This window comes from Gambusia affinis, linkage group LG16 (genome assembly GCF_019740435.1).
Source record: "Gambusia affinis linkage group LG16, SWU_Gaff_1.0, whole genome shotgun sequence".
In the NCBI taxonomy this organism is placed as follows: Eukaryota; Metazoa; Chordata; class Actinopteri; order Cyprinodontiformes; family Poeciliidae; genus Gambusia; species Gambusia affinis.
The window spans coordinates 594,641-614,035 of record NC_057883.1 but is presented as its reverse complement, the minus strand read 5'-3'; the positions used below and the strand labels follow the sequence as shown (position 1 = coordinate 614,035).

The 19,395-nt window shown below is 39.7% G+C and overlaps 1 protein-coding gene across 7 annotated transcripts in view; it reads right to left on the bottom strand.

Moving 5' to 3' along the window:
- LOC122845669 (nesprin-2-like) overlaps window positions 1–19,395 on the bottom strand; it is a 283,421-nt gene that overhangs the window by 153,993 nt on the left and 110,033 nt on the right. For 5 of the 7 annotated variants that reach the window (XM_044141999.1, XM_044142000.1, XM_044142004.1 and 2 more), the window contains exons 31-42: window positions 19,017–19,172; window positions 14,229–14,379; window positions 13,992–14,150; window positions 11,772–11,939; window positions 11,594–11,695; window positions 11,290–11,490; window positions 11,007–11,208; window positions 6,081–6,193; window positions 5,788–5,990; window positions 5,488–5,595; window positions 4,448–4,724; window positions 80–409 (exon numbers count right to left, since the gene is read on the bottom strand). In XM_044141999.1, the coding sequence (XP_043997934.1) occupies window positions 80–409; window positions 4,448–4,724; window positions 5,488–5,595; window positions 5,788–5,990; window positions 6,081–6,193; window positions 11,007–11,208; window positions 11,290–11,490; window positions 11,594–11,695; window positions 11,772–11,939; window positions 13,992–14,150; window positions 14,229–14,379; window positions 19,017–19,172 (2,170 nt within the window). The remainder of the gene's footprint in view (window positions 1–79; window positions 410–4,447; window positions 4,725–5,487; window positions 5,596–5,787; window positions 5,991–6,080; window positions 6,194–11,006; window positions 11,209–11,289; window positions 11,491–11,593; window positions 11,696–11,771; window positions 11,940–13,991; window positions 14,151–14,228; window positions 14,380–19,016; window positions 19,173–19,395) is intronic. The other 2 variants (XM_044142005.1, XM_044142001.1) reach the window with 2 other exon arrangements.

Here is a 19,395-nt window from a genome sequence, read left to right as displayed (position 1 = left end):
CACAAATATAAAACGTAAACATTTCTGGGGTGTTTTTAATTCAAATTCTCAAAATGTTTCACAGGGAAGTCCAACACACCTTTGAAATTTTGAGTTTTTCTTCCAGTTCCATGTGAGGACCCAGAGAAGTCAAAATGTCATACTGGCTTTTGATCCAGGACTCCAAATTTTCAGTGTGGATTTGGAAAGTGTCTAGAAGTTTTTCTAATCTGACCTTTGTTTCTGCCTGATCGAAGGCCTCCTCAGCAGCCTGAAGGGCCTTCCTCCATTGATCCTCCGTCTCTCTAACCAGCAAACAAAAATCATGTTTCCTCCTGAAATCTATGTCCTCTTGTTCACACAGCCTTTCCATTGCTCCAAGGAGACTGTTGATTTTAGAGTCCCCTTCTGGTCTGGAGCTTAGGACAGCCTGGAGGAAACAAGAAGGTGTTAATAGAGCCCTAAACCACTTATGTTACACATTTCAGATTAAAATTGACTTTTACATTTTAAAGTGGGATGTTGTTTCAACCGCAAACTAAAAAATAATTTTGCCGTGTAAGATTAACACAAATTCATATAATAATGATGAAGGTCAAAGAGACTTATACTGACTGTACGCTAGTCCCCCTCTTGCCCCCTAGATATGCTATTTTATTTATATAATTATAAGTGTTGTGAAAACTGACACGTATAGATGAGATCTCTCCAGGTCGTTGCAGAAAACAGATCATAAAATCCTGGGAGATATGGGTGACCTTGTTTATTTGATTTCTTGATGATTATAAAACATAACATGAATAACCTTGGTTTTGATTAATTGATGATTATGACATATAAGGAATGATAATGGGTAAGCATTAATGATTAATCGTGTAGTTAATGTAGAATAACTATGGATTAGAATTGACGTAGGTTTCATGGGGATTATATACTAAGTAAACGTGTATTTCAGTTGATGACTGTTTCAATGAAGTTTTAAAGTATGATGAATTAGAGAAAACACAGCACATACAGAGCTGTGATTAGAGTCATTATGAAATTGTGAGAGATGTGCAAGTATGTAACTCATGCTGATATGACTAGAGCGAGGGCTCAAGGCCTGTACAGAAGGAAACGGGAAGTCACGGGAGCTCCGAAAAGCGGAATCAGGAAGAGCAACAATTAAAGAAATGAAACCAAACAGCCGAGCTGACAAACAAAGAGGGAAGTAAGCCAGACGTTGACCTGACTGGAAGGGTTGGGTACTTTCCATGGACAGAGTGCAAATGTTCAAGAAGTCATGCAGGCTAGTACCACATACACAACCACAGTGCTGAGAAAGTATAAAAGCCAGGGTTTTTAGTGTCTGGTGCTGAAGTTGAGCAAACGTGAAGATGCAGACCGAGGAACAGCAGAGGACTATGTCCTAGAACCACGGAGAGATAAAGATTCTGTACTACATAAGGGGGACAAGACCGATTAGCCCACAGCCCTGGTTACTGATTAGACTGCCGTCCTGCATTCAATCCAAGGATTTCCAGTTTGCTGCAACAGACTTGGTGAATGGACAAATATTACTGTGTGATGAAGGACTGAATTGTCAAAAGGTGACAATCAGTTCTACTTTGCTTCTGTTCAAAGGAGGATTTTGTCCTGTGAAGACAAGACCCAAACCAAGAACACCAAAACCTTCTATTGCTGAGATCATTCATCATCTGGGTATGAGTTGAACTGCACCCCAAAGCCTTACTCTGTTAATTAAATAATTCAGTATAGGGAAAAGTGATAGAAAAGATTTAAATGTGATTAAAAATTTTTATGTTAACCCTGTAGTCTTTGATAATTGAATATAATTGGGGCCATAGCAATGCATAAGGAGAGCAGTGACTGACTTGCTTCGCAAGGTGCCTGCCATGCAATGCACCTATTGTTCTACACTCAATAGAATGTCTCTTTATTATTATTCTTAACTTCTTCCGCGGACAGCATATTTGCTCATTTTAGCTAATACACTTACTTTATCAAACTGAATGTTGCACGTCCAGCTTACTTAACATTCTTGTGATTCTCCACATGCTATTGATTACATTGCAGCTTTCTTTAGCATTGATGCTAATTCTTAGCATCAGAACGCTGGGTCCAAACTGACGGGCACACTTTGGCAGGCCCCAGTTAAATTTCTTCAGGAAGTTTCTAGTTGTTATTTACCCCTGTCATTAGCTAAAGCTCAATAGCTAAAGCTAAAAGGGTTGTGGACAGTCGATTCATTTGACTGTCCACAACTCCTAATCCACATTAAGAGTTGTGGACAGTCAAATTAATTGAGTCATTTACCGAGTATGGTTCTTCTGATTGATGTAAAACCCATGAGCATGATTCTAGAAGCGTGGTGGCTTCAGACGTTTCTTTACTGTTTATGAAATAATGACCTTGGGGCTTATGTTGACTTACTAAAATTATCTAGTCTGTAACAAGTGCCCATTGTTGATAGGGAGAGAGCTACCATTAACAAGAGTGGTTTATGGAGTCATACTGCTGCTGGGGTACTCAGCTGATTACTTCATTAACTGAAAAGGTTTCCCAGTCCATACATTCAACACTCACTGTGCATTTACAAGAAATAAAAATTAAAAATCTGGGTGAAGCAAAACTTTTAAATTTCTTGTGTGTTACAAACGTAATAGCTACAAACTACTTACAGTTAAAATATTTTTGACTGCAAAAATTTAAAATTAACTTGTTATCTTCATAAAGAGACCAAGCTTCTGCATGTACTTGTAGAGGAACATAATTAATAGTTAAAAATTAATTTGTTTGGTTGGTTCACACTAAGATATGTTTTCACCTAAAAGAAATTAACTGTGTCAAATGCACTGGGTCAAACTGACCTGACATACTCCCTTCCCTTGCGTTCAAAGCTGGACCAAAATATGACTTGGGAAGTAAGCTGTTTGGACTGATAAGGAACAAACAATTTAACTAATAGTTTGTCTGAAATGGAGCAAATGTTGCGGTCAAGACGTCTCTAATTATTACAGGAGGTCAACTCCTAATTCTCTGAACTTCTAATACATATCCAGTGTAAAACGGTCCCATATTTGCCATGCAAATGGAGGAGAGCAACACCATTGGTTGGAGGCTTCCCAATACAAACCAGTAGAGCTGGGACTCTACAAAAAACTGATATCAGAAGTAGAAGACAAGAGATTTGGGGTTTCTGTAACAATGTGAATACGCTGTTGTGGTTCTGCAGATGTGCATTAAAATCTGTTCCCGTTCGACTATGAGCAGAAGTAGGCACCCTCAAATTCCTCCATATACTCCAAATTGTTCAAGAACAGCAGCTGATTTTATTTGGGTATACCATATAAGTCGTTTTTGGTGATTTATGGGGCGAGGGCTAAGGGGTTACCAGGAGTGCCCAAAGTCGGTCCTCGAGGGCCGGCATACTGCATATTTTAGTTCTCTCCCTTGTGATAGTAACAACCTTTTCAGCAGGTCAATGTTCTTCTTAGGCTTCTAATGAGCCATCGTTGGATCCAGATGCATTAAATCAGAGAGAAAACTAAAACACAGGATGCTGGCTCTTGAGGACCCACTTTGGACACCCCTGGGTTAAAATGACTGAAAATGAATACATAAATTAAAAACTGGAGTATAGACCTTTTTTTTTTAAGTCTTTTTGTATCACTTTTCCCAGGTTAACTTAAAAAATGTGCTATTAATGTTATAGATTAATTACCTAAACCAGTGGTTTCCAATTCCAGTCCTCAGGCCCCCCTGCTCTGCATGTTTTAGATGTGCCTCTATACCAGAACAGCTGATTCAAATGATTGCATGACGTCTTCTGCAGCCACCAAGTGCTGCAGGAGCCTGTTAATCACCCAAAGATTCAGGTGTGTGGCAGAAGGGAAACACCTAAAACATGCAGGCAGGGGGCCTGAGGACTGGAATAGGGAAACACTGACCTAAACTACAGAAAAGTAATTGTTAGGGATGCACAAATACAAAAATTTGGGCTAATGTCGATATCCAATATTAATACTGCTATTATGTCAGTGTTTAACAATGCTTTACCTTATAAACATTTTTATTCGATTAATCATCAAAATAATCAATATATATTACTTGACTACCAAAATAATCGTTTAGAACAACCATAGTTGGAAGGTCAGATCCTGAAATGTTATCTCCTTTTGGAAGCTGTTGTAATTCTCTCACCAGTTTCACATTGATAATACAGAAAAAAGTCTTCCATTTGAGTATGAACAACATACAATTCTGCCAAGCTCAAATATTTTCCCTTTACAGTTTTCAAGTAATTGTGTTTAGAGGCTTTATGAACACTTATATGCATTACATTGTCTTTTTCAGTAAAACAATCACCAAAAAACAAGACGACCAAGCAGAAAAGTGAAAAAATTTGGAGTGTACAAATACAAGATAAGAAATGGGTGTTTTATTGAACATATCAGGTTCTACTGACCAGTGCTTTTTGCTTCATCTCCTCCGTGTTATCTTTGCTAGGAGTGGTCAGTGGTTGTGTAAAGTCACTTATCCAGGTTCTGATGCTCTCTGCCTGGGAATTGAACCTGTTGTATTCCTTGTCCAGGACACTCTGGGCTGTAGCCTGTTTCTGTAGCCGAGTCTCCAAATTTCTGTAGCGCTGTAACAAGTTGTCCCCGTCTTTCAGGATGTTTTCAGCTCTTACCCCCTGCCTGCGTATTGATGCCAAAAGCTCACTGAGGGCTACCCCTCTAACACTAATGACAAAGAAACATAAGGCAACATGAAATGATTGGAAAAAGATACTTTAATAAGTAAGAAATATGTAGAAAAGTAATTTCATGACATTACTTGTACTGTTGTTGCCTTTCTTAGATAACAAAAGTTAGCAAAATAATTTTTTGCAGTGGTGTACAATCAGCATAGTAGTCCCTAGAAATCTGCCATAATAAAAAAGCTTTTAAAATTGAACTTTGAGAATCGTTTGGTGAATACAATCAGACTGTTTCTACCTTGTGATCAGAATCAGCAGATCACAAACTAGAAATTATATAATTTCAATCATGAATTAAGGGTGGGGGAATAGAACTTCTTTTTAGGGTCTAATAATAAATGTCAAAATTTGACTTTTTTTAGGAGTGTACAAAAGGTTTGTGAACTAATGGAGTAAAGGAGATATGGTGTAATTTGGTCCAGTAAGTCTAGTTTCATTTGTAGATGGCTCTGTCTCCTAACCTGCAGACGTTTTGACTATAGTATATTTTCAGTGATGCAGAAAGGGGCCGCTCTGTGAACTAGTGGTGTTTGTAAAATTGTTTTATCTTACTAGAAATATTTCATGTTACATTTTTAAATTATCTAGGCAAAAGTACTAGGAGAAAAAGAGAAAAATAGTAAATACTAAGAAAAAAACTAAATAATCTTGTGCAATGATGTTCCAACCTTCCAAAGGCAGTGCTGACTCTGTTCTTGTTAATTCTGCATGTGAACAGCTTTAGCTGTGTTCATAAAGAAAGTCACCTCTCATCCTGAAGTTCTTTGAAGAGAAGCTTCACATTTTCTGGCACGACCGATTGTTTTTCTTTGTCTTGCAGCCACTCACAGAGTCTTTCATGTTGCTTCTGTAGCCTGGATTAGGGTGAAAGTACGGTAATCATTTCTCTGCAATTCAGACAATGTTCTTCACCATGACAAGTTACATGGTGAGAAACATTGTAAGTTGTTTCTCAAGTTAAAATGTATTCAAGAAATAATTTCAAGTCGTAATTGAATACTAGTTTGGACCAAACTAGTATTCAAGAAATTGTATGAGGAACTTACTGATTTAAGTCATCAAGGAGAGACTCCATTTGCTCCTGTCTGCTTTGGCAGTGGGCTCTAAATGTAGCCACTTCCTCCTGCTGCTCCTTCAGCCAGTTGATAAACTCTGAGAGTTGCTGAGAAGAAACTTGCTGTTTAGCTCTCTCCAGCTGATCATTGAGCTGCCTCAGACGTCTCTCTGTATCTTCTGAGTTTATGAATCCCTGGTGGATATGAGAAGACACACAAGATGCTTTAGCTATCCACCCTTTCCCCTTTACAGCATCTAGGCACCATCTTATTCATTCTCTTACAGTTAGTTTTTGCAAAGATGTTTCCACATCTGATCTGCTCTCAGGACTCTCAAAGCACTCATTGACAGACAGCTGCAAATCCTGGAACCATTCCTCAAACAATTTTCTTTCATCTGGGGACCAAAAAAAAAAATCAACACAAGAAGCAAGATAGTCAGGCAGAGTGTACCTGATAACATCAGTAACACTCTGCAGACAGAGTGTTACTGTACTGAGTGTTACAGTGACCAGATGGTCTGTGTTCATTGTCAACATGAGTGGTCCCCAAATTATGGTTTTAATCAGACAAACTGGGGGCAGAGAGGATTGTAAATCAGCTAAAGTTAACTTGTGGTTGAAGTTGGTTTTAAAGTGGGTTTCCTTTTATCATAAATGAGTATGATTCCCAATGTAGTTTAGCTCTGTTTGGCACTTGGCAGCTTCTAGTGCAATCAGTGTTCCGTCTAAGTGAGAGACTAATCATAATGAGTGTCACAGTTACGCATTTGGTCTAATTTCCAAGGCAACGATTGGACTTAATACCCTGTGATGTCAGCGGGTTTACAGTCCCTTGGAGGGTACTTGACCTCCCAGAAATGTTACTTCTATGTTAGTACTTCTATGTATCACCTTCTAAGAAAATGGACCAGCCAAAGGTGTTTCCACAGTGAACCCAACATAGTTGGAATTAGATATACCACACTTTGGTAGATAGAAGTGGCATGCAGTCAGGTGAAGCAGAAATAGTACTAACAATTATAACAGAAAATCAATCTGTTTAATTTTGCTGTCTTTAAGATTTTATCATCTTATGATCAAATATACATTTCCTGTTCAAATACATAGAAGAAGAAGGCAGTGATGTGCTAGGCCTCACCTTTATTGGTGCTGCGTCACAAGCAGTAAGCAAGGCAGTTAAAGCATGCTCCTTTCTGTATCTTTGTAACACCAATATAGATGTCAGATTATACATGTTAATGCTCTACAGTCTGTCTATATTTATTAATGAATGTCTTAACATATTTAGTCTCTGATCAGCCATAAATTAGCAGTGAAAATGTGCAGGATGAGGCAGAAAATGCTGTACTTTATTGTTAGGGAGAATGCTCAGCTACATTTTTCTAAATATTGAAAACACTGAAAATAATCAAAACAAAAACTAAAAATACTATCAAAATACAAATGTTCCAGTACGACTCTTCTTCTTAGTGATTGGTAAAGCAACCAGATTTTTAAAGGCAAAAAAAAGCTGGAGTTCCGAGGGTGTTAGGTATAAATTCACAAGGGCTACAGGACGGCCTGACGACAAAAAAGCCTGGAGCTTAGTGGCCAGCGACAACGGAGCCAAGAGTCTAAGGGGCACCAGTGGAAGTGCAAGAACCTTGGAGTTCCAAACCTTAGTATTAAATCAAAATCAAATCAAATCAAATCAAACTTTATTTGTATAGCACATTTCAGCAGCAAGGCATTTCAAATGCTTTACATCAGATCAAACACAAAAAATACAATGCAACATAGAATCAACAATAAAAACAATATCAAGTCAGATTCTGTCAATAAATTTGCAATTGATTATGTTTCAAATACAACTCTAAACAAGTGGGTTTTTAGTTGAGATTTAAAGGAAGTCAGTGTTTCAGCTGTTTTACAGTTTTCTGGAAGTTTGTTCCAGATTTGTGGTGCATAGATGCTGAATGCTGCTTCTCCTCGTTTGGTTCTGGTTCTGGGGATGCAGAGCAGAACCAGAACCAGAACCCGAGAGTTCTGGAAGGTTGATATAACAGCAGCAGATCTTTAATGTATTGTGGTGCTAAACCATTCAGTGATTTATAAACTAACAACAGTATTTTAAAGTCTATTCTTTGAGCTCAAAGAATAGACAGGGAGCCAGTGGAGGGACTTTAAAACTGGTGTTATGTGCTCTATCTTCCTGGTTTTAGTGAGAACGCGAGCAGCAGCATTTTGGATTAGCTGCAGCTGTTTGATTGATTTGTTGGACAGACCTGTGAAGAGTGGGTATAAAACACCATTTCTCACATAGTTTCATTTACAAACTAGCCAACATGGTAAGGCAATCAACAAGCTCACCTGGGCCAGAACCACACCAGATTTTCCCACAGTTAGTAAGAAATTACAAACTACAATCATATGTATTAAATGGATGTTTGGATGTATATACTGTACTTAGACATAAGTATATACGTATGAAACCCTGACCCAGAATCAGGTCGCCTGCAAGTCATTTAGCACCACGTTCTCCATGAACATGCTGTGCGTGATTGGAGAGCGGTGACCATCGTCCGGCCACGCCCTGGCCCAGTCACAGAAGGTTCTCCTCACCGACCGGTGTAGGGTATCGGAGACCAACTGAAGCGATCGGGGACTATGGTATCGTTACGTCTAGGCGGGATTCTGACTTAGAAGTGTTCAGTCATAATCTCACAGATGGTAGCTTCACCCCATTGGCTCCTCAGCCAAGCACATACACCAAATGTCTGAACCTGCGGTTCCTCTTGTACTGAGCAGGATTACTATAGCAACAACACATCATCAGTAGGGTAAAACTAACCTGTCTCGTGATGGTCTAAACCCAGATAAAATGGAAAATGAATTAACCTGTTTATTTTTATTTTCGATATGATTTATTAAATAGGGTCCATCTGAAAATATTGTATGAGTTCATGGGGTAGGATTTTTTACTTCCTCCTACCCCTTTTCGAGCATGTTAAGATTACTGTTGTACAAAAATGTGTTAATTGGTCAAGCTGCTCTCCTATAGACTTCTATAGTGCCATATAACAGCAGGGGATGCCTTGATCCTGGAGACTCTCTAGTGTTACTTCCCTAACCCAGGATTTATCTGCACCCTTTAGCATTAAAGAACAACCCCCTTTCCTTAACAATAGACAAATGGCAAGACCATTTGAGTTGGGCTCCACAGAATTGTTGGTACAGCTGTCTCTACTGTCACACAGAGACAGAAATGGTAATCTGTTCTTCCTTAATATTACTTTACATATTGAGTAGTTTAGATTTTTATCTTTAAAATAGTTTTCATTAGACTGACTCTTTAGTTAACTATTTGCTGTGCACCCATTTATTAACTTTATTTGTCAGTTCTTGGTATTTTTTGTTAAATGTAACAAATTAATTTCTTCTTTTTGAGTTACCAGTTTCCTCTGGACCTGTAGCTGAAATCATGCAGATGAGCTCCAGCTGATGCCCTGAGTTGTAGTTATGTTGATCTCAGTTTTGGGCCCAATTTATCCTTTTTGAATAATTTTTGGACTTTTTTGTAATAAATTAAGAATATATTTTGAAATTTCTTCAAAGTCTCTCTGGCTGGTCTATGTAAAACCGTCATAGTACATAACAAGCAGGGATTCACATGCTGACCAGAACTTATAAAAGGAAGCCAGATCCACTGTTAGTCAGAGAAGACTTGACAGACTCATTTGACTGTATTTCTGTTCTCACCTTACAAGGTTTTAATAAATTTCTTATTTCTTCTCATCCAGACAATTGTTAAAGTCATCTCTTCCATGACACAGTGGCAGCTGGAGATGGGATTGAGAATAACAGTGGCCACAGGCAACTAGGCTGATCCATCATTATCAATTTGTATTACGCTTGGCAATTTACAATTTAAGGTGGTTCATAGGCTTCATGGATCAAACAGTAAACTTGCAAAGTTGTTTCCAGGGTCAGACAAGGCTTGCCCAAAATGTAAAAGCAAGAAAAGCCCACTTATGTTCTGGGAATGCCAAAAATTGCAGGCTTTCTGGAGAACTGTTTTTAAGACCCAGTCAGAGTCATGGAATTTTAATATTCCCCCAAATGCTTTCACTGCAATATTTGGGGTTGTTCTTCTGGTATGTGGTGTTTCCACCTGGCAAGATTCACTTGTAGCCTTTTCCACATTGATTGCCAGTCCACTCATATTTCTATCATGGAAAAAAAGATACACCCCTCCCCATAAACAATGGACTTGCTCTCAAAGTTGCTCAAGGTTGAACAACAGAGACTTGCTGTGCATGATTCTGCCAACATATTTTACAAAACATGGCAACCACTCTGGTACCATATTGAGAGACTCCCAGACAACTCAGGATAAAATCAACTGTGTTTTTTTTTATTTTGTTTCTATGTTTATGCAACAGATGTGTGAATTTGAGGTTGGATTTAAATGTATTGCCAGAGGATTTATTTGGCTAAAATAACTTCCACATAAATAAGGGAGATATTTATGTGTTGGTGAGAAGGGTCCCGTGTAAATTGTTACTGTTAGGTAAATTGTATATATTATTATCAAATATTTGTTGCAGCTTTATAGTTTTACCTATATAATGTTCTTGTCTTATATACACGTTTATTGCTTTATTTTATCTTAGCCTAAAGAATGTTTCTCTGTTGTTGTATTACTGTTTCCTCAAGAAGGCCTCTCTGAACAAAAGCAGTGACAACCAGGTTCCAACAGGGTTTATTGGTCAGCAGAAACCTCGGCCTTCTTGACCTGTTAAATAGCTATAAAACTGTCGCCGAGAAGATGTACAAATTGCTCTGTTTTATCCTGTGTCTGGAACAAAAGAATCTAGTGTGTAGATACCATGTGTGTAGACAGTTATTGACACTTGTGTTGCAATTATGTGATTGAAGTGTTTTCCCCACCCCTTGAGAATTGCAACGCTCTGTGTGACAGGGATCCTAACAGCAATAAAAAGGGAGAACGGACACGTGTTTTTAGAGTGGTAAGAGATTTGTGACTGAAAAACACATCTCTGTCTGTCTCTCGTCATGGGTGCAAAAAAATCCAACTCCCTTGTCTTTCCTGTGTTTGTTTAATTTGTCCTTAATAAGGGTGTAAACCTGACAGTTAACTAGGTTCAATAGAAGAATTAGGAGCTTTGCTCTATACTCATTTATAATTTTGTTGTGCTTTCCACTGACCGCTGATGACCTTGAACAGGTGTCTTTCCTCCCTCTTCAGGCGGATTATGTCTTTGGTATGCGCGATGGCCTCTCTTAGACTGCTGCAGTCATTAGATAGTTCCTCCAGTACCGGTGGACTGGGCACACTGGACAACAAGCCCACCTCTTTCAACACAGCTTCAGCGTGCTCTTCCTGAGAACTCAGGTCTGCATCTAGGTCCTGATGAGCGGCAGAGGATCGTGTTAATCAGTCATCTCACTCATTTGTGAGGACAATTTTAATATTTAACAAGTTATTTACCTGTATTTGGGTTTCTGCTTTTGCATCTGAAGCCTCAATTGTACTCAGACAATTCTGGATGTTTTCCATACCTGTCCAACACTCCTTTATCTTCTCTGACAGATGCTTTCTTACAGCTCTGATCTCCTCAAAAACATCTGTGCAGTCAGTGAATGACTCCTTCACCTGTTCCATTCTCTTCCTGAGCTGGGTCTCCATCACCTAGAATGTTTACAAAACGAGTGAATTTAGAGAAAAGGCCCAAGTGCACTATTCTAAAAAAGACCAAGCAACAAGAGGGAAAGAATATCATGGTATCACTTACCTGTAGTTCTAAAGGAGCCTCCTGACTCAACAGGATCTCCTGAATTTCAGTTGACTTCTTATGAAAATGTTCAATATTCTCCTCATTTGTTTGAATCTCATCCTGTAAACAAGAAGCATCTTAGTCAATGGAGAAAATAAGTAATAGAAATGGTTTTACTTCAAGACTGAGATCTTACTCTCATGGCAAGAACTTGTTGTTCATTGCTGAAAGGATTTCCTTCTGAAAACAGGGCCAGTTTAGATCGAGCCCAGTCGTCCACTTCTCCTCCAAGCATCAGCTGCTTCTCCCACATTTCCAATCCCACTCGAAGGTTATCCATATAGCAATCTGTCTTTTCAGTTATCTGCAAAAACATCAAAAGGAAAAATTGTCTGACTCTAATGTATGTATGAAAACATGAAAGCTTGTCATTAGTAATACGTGATATAAATGGTATACGGTAGAAATTATAGAAATTTGGCCTTTCTAGTCTACATGCTAACCATGGTAATAGTTACTGATGATGTAACCAGCTGCATCAAAACAAAGCAAGTGTGAAACAGCATGGCTGAGAGCATAAAGGAAGAGCTTGTTACAAAGACAAGTGCATAAACATCAATTACCTGGAGCTTGAATGTGTTTAACCTCTGCCGGTCTTAGCGTGAAGCTCAGAGGAGAGCAGTAAATGTCACGGTCAGACAGACAAAGTGTAATAGCACAGCCAAAGTCAGCACATCCCCCGTGGGACACACACACAAGATAAAGCTCACTGAATCCAATGGACCCTGTTTCTTAACCCTTTCCTGCAGTCTTACCACTACGATCAATTGCACAGCAAATGTTATGGTAAGGAAGAGTACATTCCACTCAACTAGTATATGATTTTCTTTTCCTCTCTCAAGTTTTACACAAATCATATCGTCATATACATTGTTACCTCCACCCATCAAAATATATATTGTGATATGACTTTATTTTGTGTGTGTATAACTTGATCCTGGCTCCAGCCCTTTTAACAAGGTCTATGTACAGCCTCAGTCCATGCTCATCTTATCCATTGGATCCACTGATCTAAGTTTTCCGCTCACCCAGGTATCAGTCGCGCCATTGCTCACATTAATTGTATGTTCTGGTGGTCGTCAATCCATAAGGATGTGAAGGAGTATGTCCATGCCTGTTCAGTTCTTCACCATCATCGACCATTTTTCCAAGTCATGTCATCTAGTCCCTCTCAGAAAATTCCCTACAGCCTTCTAGACAGCCCAGGTTCTCATCAAACACGTCTTCTGACCACATGGAATCCCTCAGGAGATCTCATCAAACTGTGAACCACAATTCACCTTTCAGTTTTGGAAACACTTCCGTTCAGCACTTGGCGCCAAAGTCACCTTAACCTGCGGATATCCCCCACAGTCTTATGGCCAAACCGAACGCATTAATCAAGAATTAGTCTTCACCTTCAATGCGCCAATGCTTCACCTCCACCAACCCCTCAGACTAGAGCCAATTCCTTCCATGGGTCAAGTATGTTCATAACACCCACATTTCTCCTGTAGCTGGCTTCTCTCCATCCAAAGTCTCCCTAGGTTATCAGTCACCCCTGTTTCCCTCTAATGAAAAGGACATCTCAGTCAGCTCGGTCCAATATCAGATCCACTGCAAAAACAACATCTGGAAAAGTACAATCATCGCTCTCAATAATATCGCTGAACAGAACAAACTCATTGGTGACTGCAAAGGAACCCCGACTCCGACATATACTCCTGGTCAAAAGGTTTAGTTATCTACCCATGACATTCCATTGAAATCCATGTGTAAAAACCTGTCTCCCAGATTCATTGGCCCACACAAAATTGAATCCGTCATCAGTCCCTCTGCAATTCGTCTCCACCTGCCAGCATCACTCCGAATCCCAAATCCAAGTGCAAGTTGTATGAAAGAAAAAGCTTGTCTTAACGGGCGTGCCTGGGGGTTTTACCTGCTGCAGGCTACTCAGTCTGACCAGGGCAACAGCTGAAGTGGGGTTTGATGCTAGGTGGTTAGAGGCTGATGTATTCACCTCGAGACCGGCTTAAACATTGCACTTGTAGACCTGCTTTGGACCAGCCCATTAGACACACGAGGTTCAAACCTTTTGAACAAAGAGCTGGTTTGGGCTGTGTTATAGTGGCAAGGTAAGCTCGATGGAGACAGTGTATTGTGTGGTTTTACTGTGAAAAATCTGGTATGTTTTGTTCTAGACCTCCAAGAATGTATTCAGTTACATTTGTACTATATGTCTGCATGTGTGCAGATTTTGTTTAGTGTTTCTGATTAGAGTAGGTCACTGACACAAAAGGAAAATTATGCAGCCAGCAAATATATTATAGTGATATCAGTAAATGCTCTTCATATGTTTAGGTACATAACTCCATACATCAAGCCAGCTGTCCAGCAAAGTGTCTGCCTCAACTTCAAAGGGAGCATCAGTGCAATCCGGAAACTTCTTCAGCTCTGACTGAAGCCGCTTGCAAGCACCTTTCATGTCGTCTATCGTCTCACCAAGACCAGCCAACTCTTCCTTCATATCAGACACCTGGAGGAGGGAACACGATGCAGTTATCTTCGGAATGGTGCAAAGTAATTTATGCATTACTAGAATTCATGGACTCACCTTTGCCATACTTCTCTGCAAGTTGTCTTTTCCAATATAAGAAGCCTGATCGCTGATGGTCTGCTCAGTTTTCTGAATAGTGGTGCTCAGAAGGCTGCGACAGGTTTGTAACTTCTTCAAAAGCTCCAGCAGAATATTGCACTGCTTCTTCCTGCAAAAACAAACACAGCAAAGGGTTTTGCAATTACATTACATTCAACCAAACGTGTGATCAGAAATGTACGTAGAAGAGCATAGAGAAATGTAAAAAACTTTAACTTTAATAGCATGTACCAAAGATTTTTCCTTCAGTTCGTCAGCTTCAACTCATTGAAAAAAAATGGGCTTGGGTGTCTACCAGTCCTGTAAGATCTTTCTGATGCCCCTTTTCCACTGGCTCTTCTTCAGCAGCCCCACTCTACTCAACTCCAAAGTTTCAGCGGTGCGGCATCCCATGGTGGTGGGGGCTTTTGAGCACCCACCACCATGGGGTGGAATCCTAGCCGTGTGCTGTGCTTCATAATTCTGTGAATGAATGCGAGTCGTTCTTTTTCCAAGACAAAAGAAGAGACATTTTAATATCCTAATTGTGATATTTCTGTTATTTCAAGAATAGGCCAAGTGTGAGGAATGCTGCTGCAGCGAATGCAGCGATAAGGACAACTGACTTCCGCTGATTTTGTATTTCAAATACTATATAAAGCTTGTAATACAGTGATAAATATATGCACAAATTTTAGCCAGGGTGTTGCAAATAACATGTTGGTGTTGGAATTATTGCATGTTGACATTAACAACATGCAACAGTAGTTCAATGTGTTTTTAGATGTTTGTAAACTGTCGCTGCACACCGTCAGTGTGGGCATTCCTGGGGGCCTGCAGTCCTGCAATGCCAGTATCCACCTTCACACACTCCCAATATTGTTGTTTACCTTCAAGATGTCTAGAGACTTTCACCTTTCTGAAGAAGGGATCACAGGTGCCTAATGCGCTGATGAAATATTAGCTAATTTTAAAACCTTTGACTGATGTTCTGACAGAGTTGAAGTGCAGGCATTCATCTGAATGTTGCACTGATGCAACTTTCCATTCTCTCCGCTACGTCAACAAACAGAACTCATTCCTCATTGCTGAATCAAGTTGCCTCTGAATATTGAATTCTGTTGCACAGAAAAGCCAGCATCTCATTGTTCTACATTTGCTTGTAGATTCTGAGGATTCCATTGCTTCCTTCTTGTAGCAAGTTTCAAGTATGGTATCTTTTGTTTTTCTTTGATCCTTGCTCTTACATCTGACTATGCCCACGGACAAGCAGTGATCAGCAGCATGTTTACATTACATTGAAGTACCTATCGTCAGCCTTGGCAGACTCTACTCCAAAGCCAAAAAACAGGTACCACGCTGGGAAAAAACACTAGTGGAAATGCTTGCAAAGTAGACCGAGTAGAGTGGAGCCTGGTCCAGTAGAGCCAGTAGAAAAAGGAACATAACATCGTTTTCTGGTTCAGAATATACAACAGCCCATCCTACATCCTACTCTAAAAAGAGTATTTTGCTGTAATTCGTGTTATCAAATCATTTACATTAATCTCACTTAATTGATTTGGTTCAGTGATGACATCTTACTTTTTTGTGTTCGATTAACCAACTTAAATTAACTTAAAAGGAACCATTTGCTTTAACTTTACTTGAAACTTTAACTCAGTATACAAAACTGAGTTCAATGCCAGTTTTCTATCCTATGTCTGACCAAATCAATAAATTATAATCATAACACTTACAAAACACACACATACACTCTGTTACGTCACGGCCTTTCACTCATGTCTTTGTTTCGTCTGAATGTTGCTATGTACACACTTCCCTAAAGTGTATTTTCCTCTTTTTATTTTGTTGCTTTTTAGAAACTGTGGAGTACTCACTATAAATCCAGAAAAGGAACAAACTTAGAATCTAAAGAAACAACTCTAAATTGTGAATTACTCACTATTTAGACCAGTGTTTCCCAACCCTGGTCCTCAAGGCACACTGCCCTGCATGTTTTAGGTATTTCCTTGCTTCAGTGCAGCTGATTTCAATTGATGACTGATTAACAGGCGTTTGTTGAACTGCAATCAGTTGAATCAGGCACATTAAAGCAGGGAAACCTCTAAAACATGTAGGACAGTGTGCCTTGAGGACCAGGGTTGGGAAACACTGATTTAGACCATACTATACTTTTTAGATGATTGTAGTTTATTAGTATTTTTAGAAATTGTGGACTACTGATTACTTTAGACCACTCTTTAGCTTATTTTTTAGGAATTGCACCAATATTATACTTTTTAGATTATTATGCTGAAAGACTCCTATTCTTGGAAGCCAGAAAAAGAATTTGAATGAACTTAGAATTCAGAAAAACTACTTCCAAAACAGGAAATAGCAGTCCCTCAGACCCCAGAAAACACGAAGAGCTTTGACAGGTGCAGTAGAATCAAAGTCGAATGACTTTGTTATATTGGGTCTTTCTACGGGTGCAAGATGAGAGAGAGTATCAGTTTGGTTAGGGTGAGCAACCGAAGTGGCAGAGGTTTTCAATGTTATTTGACGGTGCCATGACATGTCATGCTCCTAAGGGACAGGGAAAGCGAACAGTGCCACTCTGGTATTACTTTGAATGGACCACTTGGGATCATACATTGTAATTTGGTGGGACTTGTAATACATGTAATCTCCACTGGATGAAGCTTGTGTATTACGATTTGAACCGTAGAGGGGTCATTGTGTGCCACTTGGGTATAAAGTGGGTATTGGTGATATTTTCTAAGTGTTTGAGTACTGGGGTTAGAATTGAACTTGTGGAGCCTCTTTGACTGATGGGACACTGCCCCCGGCCCGGACTTAGAAGGGAAGCAGAATATGACTTAAGGAATCCAACCCTTTATCACATCTGATGAGAGCTGGAGAAGGCGAGCCTCTACTCAACTCTTGTTGAGTATGATGTACCCCAGTCGATTACATAGTAGGCTGCCCCAGTCATTGTTGACTCATTGTTGCTAAAAACTTTATATGACCAACTGATTTTAGTGACATAGTGGGTGTAAAATATTGAATAAAATGTTGTGCTACATGACTGGCTTTATATATATTTAACTTTATGACACACAAAATTACAAGTGGATCGTCCACATTGTCTCCAAGTGTATTCTGGGTAAAGATTGTCATCAGCCGTCCACCAACATCATCATCAGTCACTTGGCAACAGATGGCAAACTAGCTAGAACATTTGTACGAACTAAGTTAACAAGAGTGGAGCTCCATGGAGCAGCAAAGTGAAACGGATGGAAAAAAGAGAGCAAGGAAAAGCCAAAAACTGGACGCATATTTTGTTCCTCGTCTTGGAAATGAACCGGACTCTTTTGTTGGCAGCGACTCAGACCCGCCAAAACTGCCAGCCCAGCGAAGGAGCCAGACTCGTTACAGGCAAAAACTCAGACATTATTTGCAAAGTGTGAGTTAACTGTAAATTGTATCAGCCCAGCTTCCTTGTTTACATCCCCTTTTCTCTTTATGGTAATGTCTGGGACTGAAAGATGAGTTATAGTCGCTTTTAACAGTTCAGGTTGAGCACGTTTGGCAGTCAATATAAACCTTGACTGCCATTTACAGTCAAGGTTTACATTTGAGCCGCCTGGAAGAGCATCTTCAAGATCGTCCAGTTTGTGTGAATGGCGGCGCGCACAATCCGCGCCGAGTTACAAACATCCAGCGATGCATGATGTGCACACTGTGCATGCGGCACATGCCTCTGTGTACACGTTTTAATGTGCGCTGCTGCGTGCTGGGTTCAATGAGTCAACCAGGCGTCAGGCTGTAAGATAAAATTGCTAAAGTATGAAAATGAGCCGATTGCTATCCGTGGTGGTGAACTGATTTGAATTTGTGTTGTTTCATTATTAATGACTAGTAGCCTGATGTTTCTGTTCTCTTGGTATGTTGTACTTCATGTCAGATGGATTTCAGAATGACATAGTCGCCTCTCTGGTGATGAAACCTGAAAGCTCTGCTGTTGCGGGCATGTCTATGTTGTAAAGTTAAATTATCATGAGATTTATTATCTGGGTATACAGCCCAGTCATGAGCCTCGCCCCCCGCCCTGACGCTGACTTGTTCCGTGCTGACTTGTTCCGCTAGTGCTTTAGGCTAAATATTTGTATCTTTTAAGTTAACTGAATGTATGTTGCCATAACTAAAGCAAAATTAATAAGTGACATTAGTGTAAAGTCCATAAAATGAACTATAGCCCAAGTACACTTTTTGAAGTGTATTTGAGTGATCTGGTTGAGAACCAAGTCTTTGGTAATTACTGCTGGCAAGTCTGAGCCGCCTGGAAGAGCATCTTCAAGATCGTCCAGTTTGTGTGAATGGCGGCACCATTCACACAAACTGCCTCACAAGCTCCTGCCTCACTCAGGAGCTGAGTGAGGCAGTTTCAGAGGAGGGGTTCTATGGAAGCTTGGAAACGGTGGCTCCAAGGAAGATCGAAGGGGGCGCTCAGTCCTCCAAAGCGTCTTGCACAGCTGAATGTTTGCCACGGGAGATTAAAAGACTTTTTAAACATACTTGAAGGCATCAAAAATAATATCATTATAACATGAAGCTCTAAAACGTTAATTTTACATAATACTGCACCTTTAAAAGAACACAATTCTCATCCGATTGACTGATCTGAATGGATGTACTGGACTACTTTGTCTGTGTTGCAATGGATTGGTAGGAAAATATGGTTTGTTGGATTTACACAGTTTACGATTTGTATTCTTGCCTTACTGTTCAAAGAAAGCTCTCTGAGTCTCTTCCCACTGCATTTCCAGGTCCTGGAGGAGGTTCTCTTCTTCACCTTGTAGATCTTTCATTTCCCGGAGACTCTGAACCTCAGACTGTTGAATCTGTAGCTGGCCCTCTAAGTCTATCAGAGCACGAAGCCTAGAAGTCAAACAGGTTTTAGGAATGATGTAGGAAATTGAGGCTTTCATAACATAAGTGTTTTTATATGTAAAGAAACAGCATATTTCATCAGTAGAAATGTGTTTTTCACCAGATGAAATTACTAACATATCTGAGATACTTTCAGAAAACATAACTTTCAGTTATGTCCACCACAAATCTAAGCTAAGCTATTCTTTTCCAGTTAAGATGGTGAAAAATC